This window comes from Hypanus sabinus, chromosome 6, assembly GCF_030144855.1.
Source record: "Hypanus sabinus isolate sHypSab1 chromosome 6, sHypSab1.hap1, whole genome shotgun sequence".
In the NCBI taxonomy this organism is placed as follows: domain Eukaryota; kingdom Metazoa; phylum Chordata; class Chondrichthyes; order Myliobatiformes; family Dasyatidae; genus Hypanus; species Hypanus sabinus.
In genome coordinates this window covers 144,262,708-144,286,004 of record NC_082711.1, presented here as the reverse complement: position 1 = coordinate 144,286,004, position 23,297 = coordinate 144,262,708, and the positions used below count along the sequence as shown (strand labels likewise).

Sequence of the window (23,297 nt, the reverse complement as noted above, 5' to 3'; positions counted from 1 at the left end):
TTTTGTATTCTATTGTTCTGATGTTAACTTTCGCCATGCTTGCTGCACCTGCGAGCCCTTGAACACCCAATTCCTTGGCTTCTTAAAATTCTGCAAACTCTTGCCATTTAGATAATCTTTTTCAGTTTCCCTACCAAAATGGATAATGCAATCTTTTCTGATATAATATTCCATTTGCCAGTCTTTTATTCTTTCCCCATTGATTTCTCCTCATGCCACCGACACGACATACTTTCCCACCAGTCTTTGCACGATTAGTGATTTTAGCTGCCAGATCTTTGGTCCTTGGCCCCTAATGCTGATCTGTGTGGGACTCACTCTTCTATCCATGTTAATATGGTATCTCTTACACTGAGTTTTTATTTTCCATGATAATCTTTGATGTGACATCTTGTCAAATGCTTTTTGGCCACCTGAATATGGTACATCCACCTGGCTCCCTTTATCACAGCACAAGTTGCTTGTTCACAGACCAGCAATGAACTGGTCAAACAGGATTTCCTCCTGCAAAGCCACTTTGATTATGCCTAATTACCTTGGATGTGCCCTGAGACAGTGCTTTTAATAATAGCTTCCAACCATTTCCCACTGACAGATGTTCAGCAAACTATCCTGCTTTATTACTTTCCTCCCTCCATTTTTGCATGTTGGAGTAGGCCGTATGTAGACTAATTTCATTGTGGTTAGGACTCCTGAGATTGCTCACTAGAATTAATGTGGTCTTGGGAAGCGGATGCTGGCTTGTGGCCTTTTGAAGACAGCAACACTTGCAACTAATGGCATCCAAACAGGCCGCCGTAAATGCACAGAATACCATTTTAGAGCGTGTTTTTTGAGCAATTCCACCTCAAGGCCTTTATATTTTAGTACATCCCTTGATCTTTAGATTATAATGTATTAAAAGGAACATTAGTTTCTTTATTTCACTTGATGGGTGCAATCCAGCCAATGGAAATTCATTTTTATCTGAACTGGGGGGCATTTTGCCTTCATTTATTACCCGTGCAGTCCAGTCAGCAAAAATACACTTAACTTTGTCACTCCTTCAGCTGCTAATTCTGACCCTGTAAAAGCTGATTAAAAGTTCTGTGCTTACATTTCGAATGGGCGCCAAGTCCTATATATCATCCCTGATTTCCTTATGTTAAACAGTGGAGATAGTTTTGTAAATTCATCATTTTCTCCCCGAGTTTTCTCCATTGCCTGATTGTAACTATAAATTATCATTTGAATTCCAAACAATTATACCACAGCTCACACCAGATCAGCCTTCAATCTCATTGCGAACCCTGCACAAAAGCCGGGCGAGAAAAATCAAGTCAAAAAGAGATCAAAAATCTGGAAAACTGAACTTGCGTTGTTCCGAGTGCATTAAAATTTAAAACACAGGCAATCTGCTCAAAGGAATTAGCAATGCTGGGTTATATCAGAATCCCAAGAGGATTTAGAACAGATGGTATGTGTGGTTATCAGAATTCTCACCTGCTCTGGGTGAGAGAGCATACTGAATATTTATATACAGAGCAGTACAAAGGGAACGATATCCAAATCCACTCCAAAATAATTAAACGTGGTGAATGGATATGAGAGGACGCATGAGGATGTGGCTCCTGCTTCATCCATTTGGCACGGACATAAACATATAGTTAATGGGGTGTGGCGACCCACTTTCTGTCCAGGCGAACCGGCTCACAAATAGCCAGCGTGCGGGGGTAGACTTTGGTAATGCACCTCTGACGTCATTTCCACCCGGAGAGGGCGGGTGCTTGGGATTAAATGCCAGCGCCGCGGTTTGAATAAACTAGTCTTGAAATGACTTATCGACTGCGTATCGTTATTTCAGCACTGTGTGCAGCACATCGTTACATTGGTGACCCCGACGGTCCAATCAGGATTTGGACCAAAGATGACCGACTCTTCATCTGTTCATGCAGTTTCGCTAAAACTGCCGACTTTCTGGACACTGCGACCATGCGTGTGGTTTAGCCAAGCAGAGGCCCAGTTCCAGATTCGGCAGATATCCTCTGATTCCACACGTTACTATCACGTGGTGAGCGCCCTTGACCAGGAGACGGCCGCCCAGATTGCAGATTTCATACAGTCGCCCCCGGAAGAAGGCAAATATGAAGCATTCAAAGCGCTGCTCATTGGGTCCTTTGGCCTTTCATGGCATGAGGGGGGTGCCCGCCTGCTTCACCTGGACGGTTTGGGAGACAGACTTCTGTCAGCATTGATGAACGAGATGCTGGCCCTGGCTGACGAGCACAAGCCCTGCCTCATGTTCGAGCAAGCATTCCTAGAGCAACTGCCCGAGGACATACATCTGCTACTGGCTGATGCAGATTTCAGCGACCCCCGGAAGGTGGCGGCCCGGGCAGATGTGCTGTGGAAAGCCAAGAGGGAGAGTGTGGCGTCCGTCGGTCAGATTACCAGGCCATACGCCCAACAGCGGACCAGACCAGGCCCGGCAGGGGGGCGCACACAACACAGAGGCAGGAATGAGGAGGACAGTGAACAGTGGTGTTTCTACCACCAGTGGTGGGGCACAAAAGCCCGCCGTTGTCACCCGCCCTGCAAGGGCCATGGCCAGGGCCAGCTGTCGCTAATGACTATGGCGGCAGGCCACCAGGACAGCCTCTTGTACATCTGGGACAAACAGTCGGGACACCGCTTCTTGGTCGACACCAAAGCGGAGATCAGCGTCTTGCCCCCGACGGGGTACGACACCCGCAAAAGGAAGCCAGGACCCACCCTGAAGGCTGCAAATGGCAGCAAGATACGGACCTACGGCACCCGCACAGTGCAGCTGCAGTTCGGCGCCAGCCAGTTCATGTGGGACTTCACACTGGCTGCCGTGGCCCAACCACACCTGGGGGCGGACTTCTTGTGAGCTCACAGCCTGCTGGTCAACTTGCAAGGGAAAAGACTGGTACATGCCGAGACTTTCCAGACGTTCTCTCTGGGTGAAGCCAAGTTGGCGGCCCCACACCTGGACTCCATCACGCTGTCGGACAACGAATTCACCAGAATCCTGGCGGACTTTCCATCGATTCTGGCACCACAGTTCACGGCAGCCATGCCCAGACACGGGGTACAGCACCACATCCCGACCACCCCTCCACGCCCGCGCACGAAAGGCTCCCCCCGGAAAAGCTCCACCTGACGAAGGAGGAATTCAAAAGGATGGAGGAATTGGGGATTATATGAAGGTCCGACAGCCCATGGGCCTCCCCCCTGCACATGGTGCCCAAAGCAGCCGGGAGTTGGAGACCATGCGGCGACTACAGCAGACTGAACGAGGTTACAACTTCAGACCACTACCCCGTGCCGCACATACAGGACTTTGCAGCAAACCTGCATGGGGCAATGATCTTTTCCAAAGTAGACCTCATCCGAGGATACCATCAAATCCCGGTGCACCCTGAAGACATCCCCAAAACAGCACTTATCACCCCGTTCGGCCTGTTCGAGTTCCTCCGAATGCCATTCAGCCTGAAGAATGCCGCACAGACGTTCCAGCGGCTAATGGATGCGGTGGGACGCGATCTTGATTTTGTGTTCATCTATTTGGACGACATCCTTATAGCCAGCAGTAGTCAGCAGGAGCATCTGTCCCACCTCCTCCAGCTCTACTCCCGCCTGAGTGATTTCGGCCTCACAATCAACCCGGCCAAGTGCCAGTTCGGACTCAACACCATCGGCTTCCTGGGCCACAGGATTACCAAAGATGGGGCAACACCTCTGCTCGCCAAGGTAGACGCGATCCGTCACTTTGCCCGGCCCAACACGGTCAAAGGCCTGCAGGAGTTCATTGGTATGGTGAACTTCTACCACCGTTTCCTCCCCTCAGCAGCCCGTATCATGCGCCCTTCGTACACCCTGATGTCAGGTAAAGGCAAGGACATTACTTGGGATGAGGAGGCCGTGGATGCTTTCGTTAAAGCCAAGGAAGCCTTGGCAGATGCCGCGATGCTGGTGCACCCCAGAACGGACATTCCGACTGCACTCACGGTGGACGCATCCGACACAGCAGTTGGTCGGGTGCTGGAGCAGCTCATCAAGGGGCGCTGGCAACCCTTGGTGTTCTTCAGCAAGCACCTACGACCACCCGAACTCAAGTACAGTGCTTTCGACCGGGAACTGTTGGCACTGTATCTGGCAATCCGGCATTTCAGGTACTTCTTAGAAGGCAGGTCATTCACCACGTTCACGGACCACAAACCGTTGACCTTCGCGTTCACGAAGGTGTCTGATCCCTGGTTGGCTCGCCAGCAGCGACATCTGTCCTACATCTCCGAGTACATGACGGACATCCAGCATGTCTCGGGGAAGGACAACAGGCGGACGCACTCTCCAGACCAGCTGTCCAGGCCCTGTCCCTGGGGGTGGACTATGCAGCACTGGCGGAGGCGCAGCAGGCAGATGATGAGATGCCCAGCTACAGGACCGCAGTCTCGGGTTTGCAGCTGCAAGACTTTCTCGTAGGCCCAGGTGAGAAGACCCTCCTGTGCGTCGTGGCTACCGGCCAACCTCGCCCCATTGTCCTGACAGCCTGGAGGCGGCGAGTTTTCAACTCCATACACGGTTTAGCGCACTCATCTATCAGGACAACCATCCAGCTAGTCTCCAGCAAGTTCACGTGGCACGGACTTCGCAAGCAGGTCAGTAAATGGGCCAGAACGTGCGCGCAGTGCCAAACAGCCAAGGTGCAGCGGCACACTAAATCCCCGCCGCAGCAGTTCGAACCCACCCACTGGAGGTTTGACCACATTCATGTGGATATCGTGGGCTCCCTACCAGTGTCCCGAGGAGCGTGGTACCTCCTAACTATGGTAGACCGGTTCACGAGGTGGCCATAGGCAGTCCCGCTCACCGACACATCTGCCGATTCCTGCGCCCGAGCACTGATTGCAACCTGGGTAGCACGCTTCGGGGTACCGGCCCACATTACCTCCGACAGAGGTGCCCAGTTCACCACCAGCCTGTTGGGAACGCGGCTACACCATACTACTGCCTACCACCCACAGTCGAACGGACTAGTGGAACGCTTCCATCGTCACTTGAAGTCGACTCTCATGGCCGGCCTGAGAAGACCTAACTGAGTGAACGAGCTTCCCTGGGTTCTGCTTGGAATTCGCACAGCGCCCAATGAGGATCTTCACGCCTCGTCGGCTGAGTTGGTGTACGGCGCACCCCTGGCTGTCCTGGGAGAGTTCATACCAACCCCAAGGGGGCAAGAGGAAAAACCTGCAGCAGTCCTGGATAGACTAAGCAAAAGCTCAGCAACCTGGCCCCCGTACCGACTTCACAGCATGGACGGACCCCGACCCATGTACCCAAAGACCTGCAGAACTGTAAGTTTGTGTTTGTACGAAGGAGTGGACACCGGGCAGTGCTACAGCGGCCGTACAAGGGGCCGTTCAAGGTGATCAACAACAACGGGTCCACGTACGTTCTGAACATTGGGGGGAGAGAAGAGGTTTTCACGGTGGACTGATTCAAACCAGCCCATGTGGACTTGGTGCAGCCGGTCGAGGTTCAGGCACTGCGATGCAGAGGCAGACCTCCCAAACAGAGGCTGATCCAGACTGTGGACATTGGGGGGTGGGGGGGGTGTTATGTGGCAACCCACTTTCTGCGCAGGCGAACCGGCTCACAAATAGCAGGGGGAGACTTCGGTAATGCACCTCTGACGTCATTTCCGCCCAGAGAGGACAGGTGCTAGGGATTAAATGCCAGCGCAGTGAAGTTTGAATAAACTAGTCTCAAAACGACTTACCAACTGCGTGTCGTTATTTCAGCACTGTGTGTAGCACATCGCTACAGGGGAAGGATTTGTACTGTGGAGCGCTTTTTTGTAACTTGGTGCTCTCTTTATGTTATGATGTACATGGACATGGGAGCTGTTTTCACACACAAGTGCTCCATCCATACAAACAGCCAGTTAATTTTGTTTCAATTTTTTTTCTTGTTTAGGAAAAGATATTGCTTGCTTTACTGGTGGAAATCTCTCCTTCAAATTGTGCTTAGGAATTTCTAAAAGCTGCTTAACTGTCCAAATCACACCACCATATTTCAACCTGAATGGTGCATTTTTTGCATTGGAAGTGGGAAGATTGTAAGGGCACCAACACTTGTACATTAGTTAGGATAATACTTCAACATGGTGTGCAGAATGCTTACTCTATTTCATCAATGAAAATGCTAAATATACTCCAGCGTCTGTTTGAAGATCTGACTGGGGTAGGATGCAATTAACAGAGGCTTCAGTCTGCTAGTCAGGTGGTTAAGATCAAACCCTTCGTTTAGAGACAGATCTGTAGAGGTTGCACAGTGGCATAGCTAGTAAAACTGCTGCCTCACCACTTTAGTGACCCAGATTCAATCCTCACCCTTGATGCTGCCTAGCGTTCACACTATCTCCTTCAGAGCACCTGGGTGTGCTCCAGGAACCTTGATGTCTTCTCACATCTCAAGGACCTGTGGGCTAGTAAGTTAAGAGGCCACTCTGAATTGCTCCTAGTGTATAAGTGGATGATACGATCTGTGACAGGTGGTTAATCACCCCACACGCCCCTCATACAAACTCTTCTCCCTCCTGCCATCTGGCAAAAGGTACCGAAGTATTCGGGCTGTCATGACCAGACAGTGAAACAGTTTCTTCCCCCAAGTCATTAGACTCCTCAATTCTCATTCATTCATTCATTCTCATTCTCATTCTCTCTCTCTCTCTCTCTCTCTCTCTCTCTCTCTCTCTCTCTCTCTCTCTCTCTCTCTCTCTCTCTCTCTCTCCCCCCCCTCTCTCCCTCCCCCCCTCTCTCTCCCTCCCCCCCCTCTCTCTCTCCCTCCCCCCCCTCTCTCCCCTCCCTCCCCCCCTCTCTCCCCTCCCTCCCCCTCTCTCTCTCTCCCCCCTCCCTCCCCCTCTCTCTCTCTCCCCTCCCTCCCCCTCTCTCTCTCCCCTCCCTCCCCCTCTCTCTCTCCCCTCTCTCCCCCTCTCTCTCTCCCTTCTCTCCCCCTCTCTCTCTCCCCTCTCTCTCTCCCCTCTCTCCCCCTCTCTCTCCCCTCTCTCCCCCTCTCTCTCTCCCCTCTCTCCCCCTCTCTCTTCCCCCCTCTCTCCCTCCCTCTCTCTCCCCCCTCTCTCTCTATCTCCCCCTCTCCCCCCTCTCTCCCCCCTCTCTCCCTCTCCCCTCCATACCCTTTGCAATTTTTGCTCATTTCTTTCCCAATTCCTTCTAAAACATTGTTAATATTTACATCATTTATTCTTAGATTGTAATTTGCCCTTTACTGTGCCTATTCTCTTGTTTATTAATTATTGTACTGTCTTGCACTGTTTTGTGCACTTTATGTAATCCCATGTAGGTGTGAAGTCTAATGTAGTTTTGTGCTGTCTCACATTGTCTAGTGTAGTTTTGTGTTGTTTCATGTAGCACCATGATTTGAATTTTTTTCATTGGGGTTTTTTTGTTTAGGGTGAGATATTGTCTGGTTTATTGGAGGAAGTCTCTCCTCAAATAGTGCTTTTTGGATTTGAAATCCTTCATCAGGTTTGAAGAGTACAAGGCCTTGACCCAAAACCTCGACTGTCCATTTCCCACCACAGATGCGGCAAGACGCTTGAGATCCTCCGGCAGTTTGTAGGAAGAAATGTCTGGTGAATGCCCTTAGCATAGTTGGCGATATTTCTTTACATTGCAAGGGCAGAGCAAAGCAGAATTAAAGTAAACATAACAAATTGAAAGGGAATTTTAAAAGTCAGTCAATAAAAAAAATCAGAAACAAATTAAACCAAACTGAATAAAACTAACAATCTATATGGGGAGAGAAAGTACCCAAGTTTTATAATTGTGTAATGGTAAGTTCACCTGTCTGTTTAGATTGCTTATCATTTGTGTTATATTAATACAGTATTCCAGACATGAGACAATTTTATTACTTAATATTGTTGTTATTCTTTGGTTTCTAAACTGAAAATTGAATTAAAACATTGGGCAAGCACATGAATAGGCCAGCTGGCCCCTCAGGCCTGCTCCCATCATTCAATATGATCGTGGCTGATCTGTCCCAGGCCTCAACTTCTCTCTGTGTCAGTTATCAATAGTCCTCAATTCATCAAGCTTCAGCTCCTCAAAGATTTATTTACCTCCTCTTGGATCCAGTGATCTAGCCTCCACAATTCCTTCGGGTGCTGGATTCCAGAGGGTTTGGCTGCAGTCTGTTGGAAGAAGTTATTATGCATATTCTCTTCTTTATGTATATACTTCTCTGAACTGAAATCATCTACAGGTGTCCCTCCATATGTAATAGATACCAGGCAGCTCTATCATTCCATTCCTTCCACTACCTAAGTATCATCAGAGTGGTTGTCCACCATCCAACTGGTTTTACATAATTTCACGAGGCTGTCAACTGTACCCTTCTCTAATTCCCCTGTCTCTGTCACATACTCCAACCCTACAGTCTAATCCCCTTCTCAAGTTGTCCAGTCTTTGGATATTGTGTGCATCTCCCTCTCTTTACCCCTCTGTCGACTATGCTATCAAGTCACATACCTTGTGGCTCTCTTCATAAAGCCATCCACTCTCTAACACTTGTCTATATCTCCTTCAAATCCAGTGTGAAGGCTGTAGACTTGACATCTTTCGATGGCATAATGCCTCTTACCCCACAGGAAAGCACAGTTATTTTCCACTGTCAGCATACTAATTAGAATTTAATATTGCTGCCAGTCAGTCTCACAACGTTAGAGACTGCAGATGCCGGAGATCTGGAGCAACACACAAAATACTGCAGGAACTCAGTGGGTCAGGTGTCATCTACAGAGGGAGATAAACAGTGTTTCAGATGGAGACCCTTCATCGGGGCCCTGGTGTCTTATTGTGCGGTCCAGAGTTTCCATTAGCCCTGTGCTAGACCGTAGCCACTGTCACGTGGTTGAATTTGCCTTGGCCTCTCTCACTTAGGAAAGCAGAAATCCTCAAAGATCCAGCTAGCTGAATAATTACTTGCATGGTGTGAAAGTTCAATAAGCAAATTTGAAGCTTGTTTAAAATTCATGAGGCCCATAATTTGAAATTTTTCAAACAGCAAGAGGAATTTTTGAACATCTTGTAATGAATAAGAATCAGATTTATTATCACTGATGTGGAAGTTGTTTTGCAGCAGTAGAGGAAGTGCAAAGATATAAAATTATTATAAATTGCAAAATTAAACAGATAGTACAGAAATAAAAATAATGAGGTTGTGTTCATGGACAGTTCAGATATCTGATGGCAGAGGGGAGAAAGATTCTTCTTAATTGTTGGACTATGGGTCTTCAAGCTCCTTTATCTCATCCCTGATGGCAACAACAAGAAGAGGGCATGTTCTGCATAGTGAGGATCCTTAGTGTTGGTGGAGTTCTGTCCTCTGTGCCCATACAGATCTTTACTGGACATGATAGTCATGTCATATGCCTGCTTCTCAACAATGTAGAAATGTCATTGGCAATCAGCCTCCAAGCTTAACCTCTCAACAAGAAAGTAGTTGTAGTGTAACAAATAAACCATGGGCATTTTCATATTTTAATGCCCATTTGAAAACATTACTCGGTTAAAGTCTATGCAGCCGTGATATGCAAAGTTGCCATGCAAAGCAAGCAGAAGGAAGTCTGTAGATGCTGGAAATCCAAGGCAACACAAATACAAAATGCTGGAGGAACTCAGCAAGTCAGGCAGCGTCCATGGAAATGAATAAACAGTTGACGTTTCAGGCCAAGGCCCTTCTTCGGGACTGAGGAGGAAGGGCAAAGACGCCAGAATAAGAGGGTGGGGGAGGAGGCCAGCTGGAAGGTGATGGGTGAAGCCAGGGTGGATGGGAAAGGTCGAGGGCTGGAGAGGAGTGAACCATAGGAGAAAGTGGAGGAGGAGGGAACCCAGGGGGAAGTAATAGGCAGATGAGAAGAAGTATGAGTGGGTGGTGGGAGTTTGTTTACTGGAAGGAGAAATCGATACATACGCCATCAGGTCGGAGGCTACCCCGATGGAATAAAAGATGTTGCTCCTCCGCTCTGAGGATGGCCTCATTTGGCACAAGAGGAGGCCACCTTCCACTTGGCCTCCAAGTGCAGTGCAGTGTTAGAATGCCGACAAGCCACATCTGGCTTTTACGTTAATTGCTACCCCCCCCCCCCCCCCCGATTTACCGATGTTTATGTTCTGAGAAGTCGAGCTAGAAGCAAGAGGTCACTCCACTGCAAATGGCAGCTATTTCATGTACTTAAGAAGCAGTTCCCTGATACATGAGGAAGGCTAGAAAATACTGTCCATGTCCCCACCTGTTGAAGATCTAGTGGTTGAAGCTCAGCTCTAAAGAAGAAAATTAAAGTCCAATGAATTGAATGAGTAAATCGCCACTATATATGTTTTCAATTTTTTTGCAGCATATTCTGGAAAAGTTTTTTTTGTGTGAGCTGGCAATATGTCATTACAGAAAGCCTTGAGGAGGATAGAGACCGTGCTTCACGAGCTCAGGAAGCTGTGGTCCACACAAACTCACTCTGTCTCTGGTTGCTGCTCTGCAGCAGAAGCCGCACGTAGTCTGACTTGATTGCAGAGCGTTTCTGAACAGGGCCATGACACTCAGTTTATGCCTTGCACCGTGTTTGACACAGGAAATGCTTTCCCCTCCCCCAGCTTGCTTGAACGCATCATGAGTTGCTGCCTGAGAGGAAGCAGAAGCTGCAGAGTGTTCCAGTAAACTGGACATCTACCAGGCAGCTCGGAATACTTACTGCAGGGCTCAAATGCAGGCTTGGGCAGGTACCATTGTTAAAGGAGTTTCTTTAGGGAATTCCCTCGTTCTCTCCCCGATTGCCTACTCAATCCAGTTGACTCCTAATCGGTACCTGTAATGGCTTAGCAAGCCATTCAGTTGGATCGTACTAGCACATGACTGAAACTGGCCTGACCATCTGGTAGTAACTGGACTTGGACGGCACTGTGCTCCTCAGTGAAACTCTAATGCAGGGGTCCCCAACCTTTTTTCTGCCAAGGACCAATACTTTTAAGCAAGGGGTCCGTGGATCCCAGGTTGGGAAGCCCTGACCGAGGGGGTTGTGTGCCAAGTGGGAGAACTTCCTCGCAGACTGTGACATATTATGCAGATATGATTGCGGAAACATTTCAGCAGGAAGAACGGGGTGTTGCAATGTAGACTGGGTGGTCCAATTGTAATAAGACAGCACAGGAACTGGGTGTATACATGTCTAAGTCGCTGTACGTTGCAGGGTCGTTTTAGAAAGCTTGTGGAATCCTGGGATTCCCAAATTGAAGCAGAGACAATGAAACAAGATTTGGTTGAACCTCTTTAAACATTGACCACTCTTTTCATTTCAGGCCTTAGAGAGGCTTAAGAAAAGATTTGCTAAAATGAGGGATTTCAGGGATGATGTATAGTTTCCCCTGGAGCACAGAAGCTGAGAGGAAATTTGCTGTACAAAAACTTATATGTGATAAATGGAGAAAAATTATTCTACCAGCGGAGGAGTCAAAGACCAAAAGTTAACGTTTATAAGTTCCAAGGTACAAGGAAGCACTTTTTAAATATAGTGCAGATTTTTTTGTGACTTTTGAAAAGGAACTAGATAAACATATTTTAAAAAAGCCTTAAGTGTTACTATATCCACTAATAAATCTGAAAGGCATGAAGACAGAGAGATACTGAGAGAAATGGTAACCTCATTGTGTTCCCAGACGAGCGATGCAGAAGCCTCAGTAGATGATCTGCTTAATTCTCACCTTGGCATCAGCACAATTCGAACTTAATAAATTAAACTTGGAATAAAAAAGTTAGCATCGGTTAATAAACTAAACTTGAAATAAAAAATATAGCTTGCTTCAGTAACAGTAACCAAAAGCTTACTTGGTTTACCTGTGCCCTTCAGGGAAGGAAATCTGCCATACTTCTCCGTTTCCAACTCTATTTGTCCCTGGACCTAATGATGTGGTCTTGTCACACAGTGCAGGGGGGCCACTGAAATATGCATTCGCCAGTGGTGTGCAGATCCAGTGAAGCAAGAGGTATATTCACCAGAGAGTGAACCAATTAATAGCACTTGGTTCATTTATTGTCATGCACAGCACGGCTGCGCCCTGACCGTACCGCTGTGGCAGCATGTGGAAATGTATTTCAATGCCAGAAAGCATAGCAGCTTCATAAGCAGCACTAACAGTGCACTTGACTTGGCTATTACATTTTGACCTGATGACAGCCCCTGTACTGAGTTTATTTGCTTCTCACTGGTGATCCTGATCTTTTATTGGCATGTATTCAGAGGAGATTGCCGAGACATCTGTTGAATCCTGTGATACCCTGTTGCACTGCAAAACTCTGGTACACTATTAGGATCTAGAGTCAGAGAAAAGTACAGCACAGAAACAGGCCCTTTGGCCCATCTAGTCCATGCCAAACTACTTAAACTAGCTACTCCCATTGACCTGCACGGGACCATAGCCCTCCATACCCCTGCCAAGTATATACCTATCCAAGCTTCTCTTTAAACATTGAAATCAAGCTCACATGTACCACTTGAGCTGGCAGCTTGTTCCACACTCTCACGGCCTTCTGAGTGAAGAAGTTTCCCCTCATGTTCCTCTTAAACATTTCACCTTTCATCCTTAACCTATGATCACTAAGTGTAGACCCTCCAATCCTCAGTGGAGAAACCTGAACCCTCTTTGGCCACCAGATCTCAATCAGACTTGGTGAGAGCTTTCAAGTCAAGTCACTTTTATTGTCATTTCAACCACGTCTGCTGGTACAGTACATAGTAAAAATGAGACATTTTTTCAGGACCATGGTATTACATGACATAGTACAAAAACGAGACTGAACTACGTAAAAAACAACACAGAAAAAAAAACTACACTAGATTGCACACCTACCCAGGACTGCATAAAGTTCACAAAACAGTGCAGGCATTACAATAAATAATAAACAAGACAATAGGGCAGTAAGGTGTCAGTTCAGGCTCTGGGTATTGAGGAGTCTGATGGCTTGGGGGGAGAAACTGTTACATGGTCTGTTCATGAGAGCCCGAATGCTTCGGTGCCTTTTCCCAGATTACGGGAGGGAGAAGAGTTTGTATGGGGGGGTGTGGGGTCCTTCATAATGCTGTTTGCTTTGCGGATGCAGCGTATAGTGTAAATGTCCGTAATGGTGGGAAGAGGGACCTCAATGATCTCAGCTGACCTCACTATCCGCTGCAGGGTCTTGCGATCTGAGAAGGTGCAATTTCCAAACCAGGCAGTGATGCAGCTGCTCAGGATGCTCTCAATACAACCTCTGTAGAATGTGATGAGGATGGACTTTTCACAGCCTTCGCAGAAAGTAGAGACGCTTCTGGGCTTTCTTTGCTATGGAGCTGGTGTTGAGGGACCAGGTGAGATTCTCTGTCAGGTGAACACCAAGAAATTTGGTGCTCTTAACAACCTCTACCGAGGAGCCAGCAATGTTCAGTGTGGAGTGGTCGCTCCATGCCCTCCTGAAGTCAACAACCATCTCTTTTGTTTTGTTCACAGACTTTTGTTTCAGAGACTTCTTCTGACCAAAGCGTGCTTTGGGGTCTATCCAGGTTCAGAGTTTATAACGAGATTATTTTTTTCTTTATAGGAAATCACTGACACATTCTTGGCTGGTAAGATGTCACTGGAGAGCTTCCTGCAGAGGTTCCACAGGTCGAGGAAACTTTGCCACGTGAGGAAAACTCAAGTGGAGAAGCTGCAGGAGCTGATTAAGAAGGACAAGCGGAGTCAGCAGCGGTTAGTGCAGCAGAGGGTGGAGCAGCGAACTGCCTCCCAAAATGCCCCCCCTAACCTGAGAAATGGACCTGTGCGCCATGTGCTCCATCAGCGTCAGGGCTTCAAGCACGCCATCATCCTAACCCCGGAGACCACGAGCCCGTTCCCTGCACCGTCACCTGTTCCTCAGAGCAAGAACCTGCCTCCACTCAGCCTGTGCGAGCACCAGCCTGCAGCTTCACAGCCGAGCATTCCCCTCACACCCCAGGCACTTCGCTCAGGCCTGCGTTTGTTCGGCCAGATTCCTTTCTGGACCCCTCGGCCATTTAAGATTCAGAGGGAGTACCCAGTGCGGAAACAACCGCCCTACCGATAGGAGCATGCACAGGCCTTCCAAATACTGTTCTATGCAAGTCATTGCAGATGGGGGAACAACAGAATAACACACTACAGACAAAACCACATCTAACATACCTTGTCGGGAAAGGAAGGAAAAAGCAATTAGGTGGAAGGCAGTCGTTGAGTAAGAGTCAGTGGAGGAGAAATGGATTTTCATTTTGGGATCTTGGATTGCTCCTGAGTGTGTTTGCAAAATAAGAGGTAGAATCCTGATGCGGTATTTAGCAGTAGACCGACACCATCTGATTAAAGGAACAATGTCTCTTCATAAGTGGTTAATTGTAGGATTTGTCATGAAGAAATATTTCAAACTTCCCCTTTATAGTGGTGGATTTTCTAGTTTTAGTTCCAGAGGATAATTCTCCGGAAATGTATCCACCTAAATGGCCTGGATTGTACAGTCCATGAATGTGATTGAGCATCTGGGAGACTTGAAGAATTGTGTTAATTATTTGCTTTGTGATGTAGCCAGTGGAATGAGTACCCTGAAAATGAAGGTTGGTCTTACCTGTCTTGCTCACAGGTACAAGTTTCTTTGCATGAAAGATAAACGTGATTGAGAAACTGGATGTCCTCACCAAGACCCAGTTGGGTCAATATTGCTTTGTTACAGCTCAGATCTGACTGGATCTCGAATTGCTCTGGACAATAGCCAATGAGACTGAGATGAGAACTCTCAAACATTATCCTAAATGAAACAAAGCAGCATCTCCTGAAATATCTGCCTCTGGTGATGATAAGAAAGGTTAGACATGGCTCTTGAATGCAGTCTCTGGCAATCGATTCAGTGGTGGAAATTTTCCCTTGAGTAGAAGTCATAGGGCTTACCTTGGAGCTAACTGATCTGGCGTGAGAATGGCTTCCAAGTTTGGAAGCAAATGGCCTCCAAGTTTGGGAGTAAGTAGAATCATTGAACATGACAGCACAGAAACAGGCCCCTCAGCCCACCTAGTCTGTGCTGAACTTTTAATCTTCCTAGTCCGATTGGCCTGCATCCAGAGCATAGCCTTCCATACCCCTTTCATCCATGTACCTATCCAAATTTCTCTTAAATGTTGAAATTGCCCCAATCCACCACTTTCACTGGCAGCTGGTTTCACACTCTCATCACCCTCTGAGTGAAGAGGTTCCCCCTCATAAAACTTCACCCCCCCTTTGTAATTACTACGCTAGTAATTGGGGCTATGTGTCTGAAAGGAAATGGGTTATATTAATTCCTCAGAGTTATTTTTTGTTATCTGCATGAAAAGAGCAAGAACTGTACATGTAAACAAGCAGACTTTGAACAATTTGGCATAAATCTTTTTTTTAAAAAAAGTCTGCTGTTCCACCTGTTTTGGGCAATTCTTGTTCATTGTTAACACTGGAACTGAGTATGCAACTCCTAATTGACAATTAGTTGTCCAACAAAAGGTCCTGCTGCCTGATCTACAGTAATCCACCATCTTGTAGCTGAGATGGATGCCATATGTAAACGTCACTGTCGTGGATTTAAAACTATATTGAGAAAAATAGAAATCAGGTCACTGACATGCAAGTTATAAGCAGTTACAGTTTCCCTTGTGAATGATTTCAACAAATTACAAGTGGCAACACTTGGCCTGCATTTACTGCATATTGAGATCGGCGATGTTAAAGAGATGCGCCAGTAGAACGCTAGATTACTTTGAGAAATGTAACACACAATTTAATAGTTAATGCAGATCTCAATAAAATTAAGCCACTCATTAAGTTCACAGCCAGTTTCAAAAGTATTAGCTTCTATATGGAATTAATAATTTGAACAATTACATTTATCTGGCTGTTTCTTGGCTCCATACCAATAGGTGTAAGAATAAAGTATACAGGTATTAGGGTTTGACCGTGTCCTGTTTCAGTCTTGAACTCAAAGTTATTCCTACTAGGACTTGCAGAAAGGTTTATGACTTTGGCCAATCCAACGGATTGAGTCCTGCTGGAAACTGAATGGAATTAACTCTCAGTGATACTTCTCCATGAGCTGACATAGATTAGTAAATGACCTTACCTCTTGAGCAAAAGGCCAGGGAACAAGATAACAATGCATTAAAATTCCTCATCCCTTAGTGCAGGTTTTTCAGGATTGCTCTCCAACCCTTCCACATCAGATTCAATTATGCCGGCTAATCTACACAAACTGGACTTACTCAAGCAGCATATAAGCAACCAAATTTTGTTTGCTGTTTACTGAGAACACCACCGTTCACCTTCATGGAATACATTATGCCTAGCTAAGCAAAGGTGTCTTATCTTTACATAGAAGTTATAAGATAGAACAGTTCATGAACAGTTACTGCCCTCAACCATCAGGCTCTTGAACAAAAGAGGACAACTACACTCATCCATTGAGATGTTCCCACAATCGATGGTCTCACTTTAAGGACTCTTTATCTTGTCACTTCATGCTGTCATTACCTACTTCTATTTATTTACATTTGCATTTACAGTTTGTTGTTTTCTATGCTCTACTTGCTCTTTCATTGATCCTGTTATAGTTATTATTCTATAGCTTTACTTGAGTTCCCAAGGGATAACGAATCTTAGGGTTGTATGTGGTGACAGGTAGTACTCTGATAATAAAATTTACTTTGAACTTTAGAATGTTTGTTTGAAGGCCTGGGTTTAACCTGGCCTGGGTTCAGCCACAAGAATGCCAACAGCTAAGGCTAGCTACTGTTCAGAAAGATAAATTTCAAGCTTTCAGGATGGATACATAGTATTTAATTTACAAGTATTGGATTTGCTTCATAGGATGCTTTCATTGCTAAACTAAAGAGTGCGGAGGCTAACGTAGCAGTCAGCGTGAATTTAAAATTTATGGGTTCTAACCCATTAATCCTCTGGAATTCTCTGAGGAGGGAATTACTGAACCAAATTGATAAGGAAATATATTTAGATTTTCAGGAGCTCCTTACCAGTATGAGGCTGTTAAGAATGGTTAAGCATCATGGAACAAATAAATTGAATGTAGTATTGGATAGAAAGGAAGGTGCTGAGATTTTGGAAGGAAGAAGCTTCTCTGGAAGCAGTATTGCATCCACGATGGTTTATTATGGGTGCCATTCAAAGATCAAAAGTTCAAAGTACGTTTACTATCTAAGTACACATTGTCAGCATATCCTGCCCAGAGATTCATTTTCTTGCAAGCATTCACAATAAGACGAAGAAATACAATAAAATCAATGAAAAACTACACATAAAGACTGATAACGAATATGGGAAAGAAGACAAACTGTGTAAATACAAAAAAAAGAATAAATAGTAAATAAATAATACAGAGTTCATGAGTTGTAGAGTCCTTGAAAGTGGGTCAGTTGTGGAACCAGTTCAGTGCTGAAGTTATCCAACACTGGTTCCGGAGTCTGATGGTTGAACTGGATTATAGTATTTTTGCTAGGAGAGTGCATCCTGCGTACAAGTTTCTGACACCTGTTGCTGTCATCAAGCTAACTTTGAAGAGATACATAGTCTTCACATATATTGGAAATATCTAAAAGTCTTTTGGATAGTTTAACATTTATTTCCTTGATGTCCCATATTTCAGTGTCTCCAATTATCAAATCTGGAACCATGGTTTGATCTTAACCATAGCTCATTGCTTCTCAAATCTTATTCTCAATTTGGCTACCTCACCAATTAAGGAATAGGAGGCAGATGTTAATGCAAAATTTCCACTGGTTAGCTTTGTACCAATGCTGGCCAAAACTAAGCATTAAAATGCTAAGACTAACATGTTACACTGAAGCAAAGCAGAACTTCAGAAAACATTTTTGGGAATCTATTCAAAAACCTTAATAAATATTTTTTTAAACACTCCCTCCCCCACCAAGTATTGGATACAAAGCTCAGCCTTTGTGCCATCAGCTGATGGCATGTTAATTAACTCTTTGGGGAAAAAAAACAAAGTTTCAACATTTGATTAGGAACGAGGTTCTGCTGCTGACTGACCTCAGATATTTATGGAACAAAAAGTTTTTAATATATGCAGAGGAAAGGCTGGGACGTTGTGGGGATTGGGGGAAAGCAACTGCCCAGGAAGAAGGTATAGCCCATATACAGGCAGAGGGTGATGAGTCTGGAATTCATTGTCACAGATGGCTGTAGAGGCCATGTCATTGTGTATATTTAAAACAGATTATAGGTTCTTGATTAATAAGGGCATCAAAAGTTATGGGGAGCAGACAGGAGAATGAGGGTGAGAGGGATAATAAACCCAGGAGGGAAAGGCCTAATTTTGATCCGATGTCTTATGGTCTACAGTCTAAATGATGTGAATGATAAAGCTGTGTGGGTGGGTGACTTCTCTGGAGTTTTTGTTTGATTACTCTAGGATAGTGAAGATCATGAAGGCACAAGTAGCACAGGGCTTTTTAAAACACGACAAATTGGTCTGAAGACACTGTTTCCATGCTGTATGACATTATGACTCCATAACAATATTGCACTGAGAGTTAAAGTCAAGGTTGTTAGTTATTGTGAAAAGATTTTGCTGTTTAATGATGGAAAAACTGGGAGAGCTTCATCAACTGCTTCAAAGAAATCCAAGAGATAGGGATGTCAGAAAAACTTGGGAACTGACTGAATGCAACTTCATCAGATGACTCCTGCTACTCATAAACTGGCAGAAAATTAAAACAGTCTCTGGCTGTAATGTAAACAAATTACATGAATCTCTTTTAGGCATTCCCTTCTCTATTGCCACAAATTTAATGTGTATTTTTATGTCTACAAGCCTTTGCAGTGGAGAAGTAGAGGAGCCCTAAGGAAATTCATGAAGCGTCTAATTCCTTGAATACCTTACTGCCAGATGGAAACTGTTTACTTAAGGCCAAAAATAATACTGTCGTGATTTATAAACTGGGGGGAGAATAATCAGCCATGAAGGAATATCTGATAGCCTGGGTTGTTTAGAATCAAGGAAGCCGATGGGAACTTTAATTGGTATCTAAAATATTGTGGGCCTTAGATAGAGAATGAAAGGAGAGAGCCATTTCAGCTAATGAAGGTCAATAAGTTTGAAGCTTATAAAGAAATATTTTCACTCTCCAGTTGGGAGAACTCATTGCATAGATTTTGGTGAATTTGCAGAATGCCTCATTACACTGAAAATGTAAAAGGGCTTCTTAAGCAGTCCCTCAGGACTGATGATAATTTGCTTCTATTCAGGCTCTGCAAGTTCTGATGAGACCATATACATGTATGCTGCCAAGCAAAACAAGGTTCCTCTGGACCAAGGTGCACAACACCGTATACATAACTCACACATGAAGTAATATTACCACAAATAAATTAACAATAAATAAAATTTATTCCAGAAGATTGACATTTAGCGTAAGGTGCATTTACAACACAAATCAAAGAGTAAACAGTATAACGTGACTGGTGCTTCATTTGGGATGAGACCTGGAAGGTGGCAGGGAGTTCAGTAATCCCTTGGGCTAGGGGAAGAAGCTCTTTCCCATCCAAACAGTCCTTATCCTAATGCTACAGTACCTCCTCCCTAATGGTGAGGGCCTAAGAGGTCACAGGTAAGCATGAGGTGCTCGATAAAATCAGTGGGTGAATATTTTGGGACGTGGAGTACCACTTCCATTACTTTTGCTGAGTTTCTCCACAATCCCAGTGAAGAAATTTTGGGGACCCAAAATGTTCTGCCGCAATTTTAGGTGGTGATTGATCAGATTTCTAGAAAGTTCAAGGGTCTGTTTCCTCCTCTTCTGATAATCTCTTTCTGTAACAGAACTTCAACTGGTGGTGTAGCCCATTCATTTAAAGTCACTAGTTTTGTTTAGAAGATGCTGGCCTGGAAGAGGAAACTGATGATGTCTCTGCACTGAGAGATTTTTCCGAAACAGCATTGTTAGTACCCCTCCAGTGCTTCAGGTTGCTGTTGTAGATGACCATGTTTGTGAAGCATGCAAGACAGTGGGGATTATTGTTACCTAGTAACAAGATGACCTTTGCCCCAGGTTTGAGGACTGGAGCTTCAATCACACTTTTCCTCTGAAACCCAGAATCGGTGCTGGTGCAAGTGGAAACAGTCATGAAAGTCTCCCTTTGCAAAGTGGTGCTTTCTGGGACCTGGGAAGCAGTTCACATCAACCAAGGTTTCTTCATGATCATTTATTGTTGGGGGCAGTGTTGGTAAAGGGTGGTAAATATATTATTTATATTGCGGATTGATTCAGTGTCTGGGACCCTGGCCTCTGACATGTATACATGCATATGTTGTCAGCTCAATGACTGAGGATAGAATGACTTTGAACTTGGCTTTGGAATGAAGGTGGGTTGAACAGTTTCCTATTCATCCCTTCCAGCAGGAAGCTGTTGAAGATTAGCTGCAAAAAAGAAAGAGTAGAGAGTTGGAACAATGACAGAATCTGGTTTGGCCCTGATCTTTGGTGGACCTGTTGCTTAGAATAACGGTTTGCATGCCATCATATACCAGATGTACAAAGGAGATAAAATTTAGAGGGAAAATTAATCTGAGAGAGATACTCCACAGTTTGTCTCAGCATATTACTATGATGCTACAAACTGAGATTTGAAATGTGAGATTTCACTGGAGATGTCTTTCTCAGCCAGAATGGTCAAATGCCATTTCAGTGCCACATGTTTCTATAATTCCATAAAGATCTTTTGAAACTGTGCCAGCTCTCTGTAACCTCAGTGATCTTAACATAATTGCCATTCCTTGGGGCAATGTGTAAATACACATAACCAAGTATCATTGCAAGGGTTACTATGGTAATTCTAACTGCTTAAATCTGTGAGTAGCAAAGTTAGTTTGCTATTAACATGGAAGTGATTTTCTGAAATTCAAGTCACATTCTACCTTATCACAGTTCCCAAACAGCAACAGTGATTCAGAAGTTATTTATTGGCTGTGAAAAGTAATATTAATACTCTATGTAGTCTCAGATTGTCCTTGAGTGAAAGTCACAGAGAATATATCAATTATTTTTCTTGCTCTTCAAATGACAGGCAATTTTTTTTACAGGTTCTCCCTAGTGCAGTGCTGACACCAGTTTTTGGTTTAATCTCCCATTCTGCTGAATCACTTTGACCCTACACTTTTGCAACTTTATCTATCTAAGCTTCTCAAAACTCCACTGTTCCCACTTTATCTGCTCCATCTTTATTTCAGTCCTTCATTCTCTACACCATTATTGTCCAGCGTTCAAGAGCAGGTAAATAATCATCCAAAATTCAGTGTTTGGAGTGAGAGGTCTTGGGGCAAAGAAGAGAGACTCCAATATTCCATGTAAGCACTGTGAGGAAAGAGAAAATGCAAATTGTAGAAGGGCCTGGGAGGTGTCACTGGCAATGAGTTAGGTCACAGCAGAGATACCAGTTTTGAGGGGTTTTTTTGGAATGATGGTGAAAGAATGTATCATGTACATGCACGGTTTTGTACAACATGATTTCAATAAAAGATCTTTTGTATCAAAAATGCAGCAGTTGTGTTTGTTTTCTAATGTCTTTTCTCACTGCAAAAAGATGGTGAGTTTTTTCTGAAGGATAGAAGGTTCTCATTATTTGTAACATTTATGAAAAGCGTGGATTCCTATGGATTGCAAGTCAATTATTGATTCAGTTTATAACAACCCTTGATATACCTTTTGAATAATTACATAATCCGTTATTTCAGTGAAGACTTCTGGCAAGTTTAAACAGATAGGTTAACTCATATGGAAAAGAGCAAAGAAAAACAGGAATGTGTAATACACAAGATGCCGGAGAAAGTCAGCAAGTCAGGGTGTATCCAAGGAGGGAAATAGACTGGAAAGCTAGAGAGGAGAGAGATGCTGTGGGAAGGGGGATCAAGAGCTGGCAGGTGATTGGTGAGGGAGGGTGTTGCTGGGCAATGAAGGAGGATATGAAAGTGGGAATGATGTCAGTAGGTGGAAGAGCTGAAGAAGATTGAATTTGACAGGAGAGGACTGAAAAAGATTGAATTTGATAGGAGAGGGCTGAAGAAGGTTGGATCTGATAGGAGAGAGCTGAAGAAGATTGAATCTGATAGGTGGGGAGGGGAACTTGTAGAAGCACTGTGTTGGTTATGGGCAGACAGACAGGGTAGAGAAGGAAAGGGGGAGGGTGATAGGGATCAAGAGTAAAGAGAAGAAAGGGTCAGAGGAGGAGCAGTTGTAGGCATGAGCGTTGAATTTCTGACTTCCAGTAACATTGATCAGAAGCTAGAGCCACCTTAGATTTAAGATAAAGCGCTTGAGAAACTATGAAGTGTATAGAAGCAGACAATGGCTAACCAGGTTTAAAAAAATGCTCAAAAACCTGTTACTGGAGACATGGTTGGGTGACTACATGTTTACTTGGTATCCACTTCGCAAAGAAAAATCAATTGATGATGAAGTGTTGAATTATAAAGGTTACAACAGGGTCAGAATTCATAGAACTCATACTAATGACAGATTTAAGCCTCTCATTGGATCATGCACAATGATCAACTGTCGAGTGTTGTGCCTTGTTCTGCAATTTCAGCTGCTTTGCTGTTGCCTGCATTCTCTTTGCTTTTTCTATTGTTTCCCAAGTGTAGAGTTCCGCTCTTCATCTCTTCAATCAACGCCTAAAGTTCTGCCTCTGGTTCTGGCAGAGCTTTGCACTGAAGAGAGAAACAGGGTACTTAAAATTTCATGATGATATTTTGCTGAATAAATAGTAATGACTTGCAGTGTGTGAGTGTGTGAGATGGGAAGGTAATTTGCAATGGAAGAACTGGAGGTACTTACATTGTAACTAAACATTCCGGATTATGTTTCAAGTCTGAAAAGAGTGGCCTCATCATTTGAGTCCCTTTTAAAAACAATATGATTCTTTAAAATATTAGTAAATAAAGGTACTAGCTGGTGTGATATTGACAAGGAAGATCCCACAATGGTGAAATTGGGTATTACAAGAGACCTTGGTAGTGCTAGATGGCAATGGGGAAACCTGACTTTCTGTTGATTCTGGATCACTCTTCATTGCTACCCAATATCAAAAGAACTCAGATTATTATCCAGAGACTCAACATCACTATTGTGAGAAAACAGATTACTGTTCAGAGATAAATAGATCACTATCAGGACTTTAAATTGTTAT

At 44.6% G+C, this 23,297-nt stretch overlaps 1 protein-coding gene across 1 annotated transcript in view; it reads left to right on the top strand.

Annotated features, from left to right (window-relative positions):
• vps37d (VPS37D subunit of ESCRT-I) overlaps nucleotides 1–21,650 on the top strand; it is a 61,402-nt gene extending 39,752 nt beyond the window's left edge. The window contains exon 4 of the mRNA XM_059973125.1: nucleotides 13,651–21,650. Within this exon, the coding sequence (XP_059829108.1) occupies nucleotides 13,651–14,154 (504 nt within the window). The 3' untranslated portion in view covers nucleotides 14,155–21,650. The remainder of the gene's footprint in view (nucleotides 1–13,650) is intronic.
• Nucleotides 21,651–23,297: the final 1,647 nt, after the last annotated feature.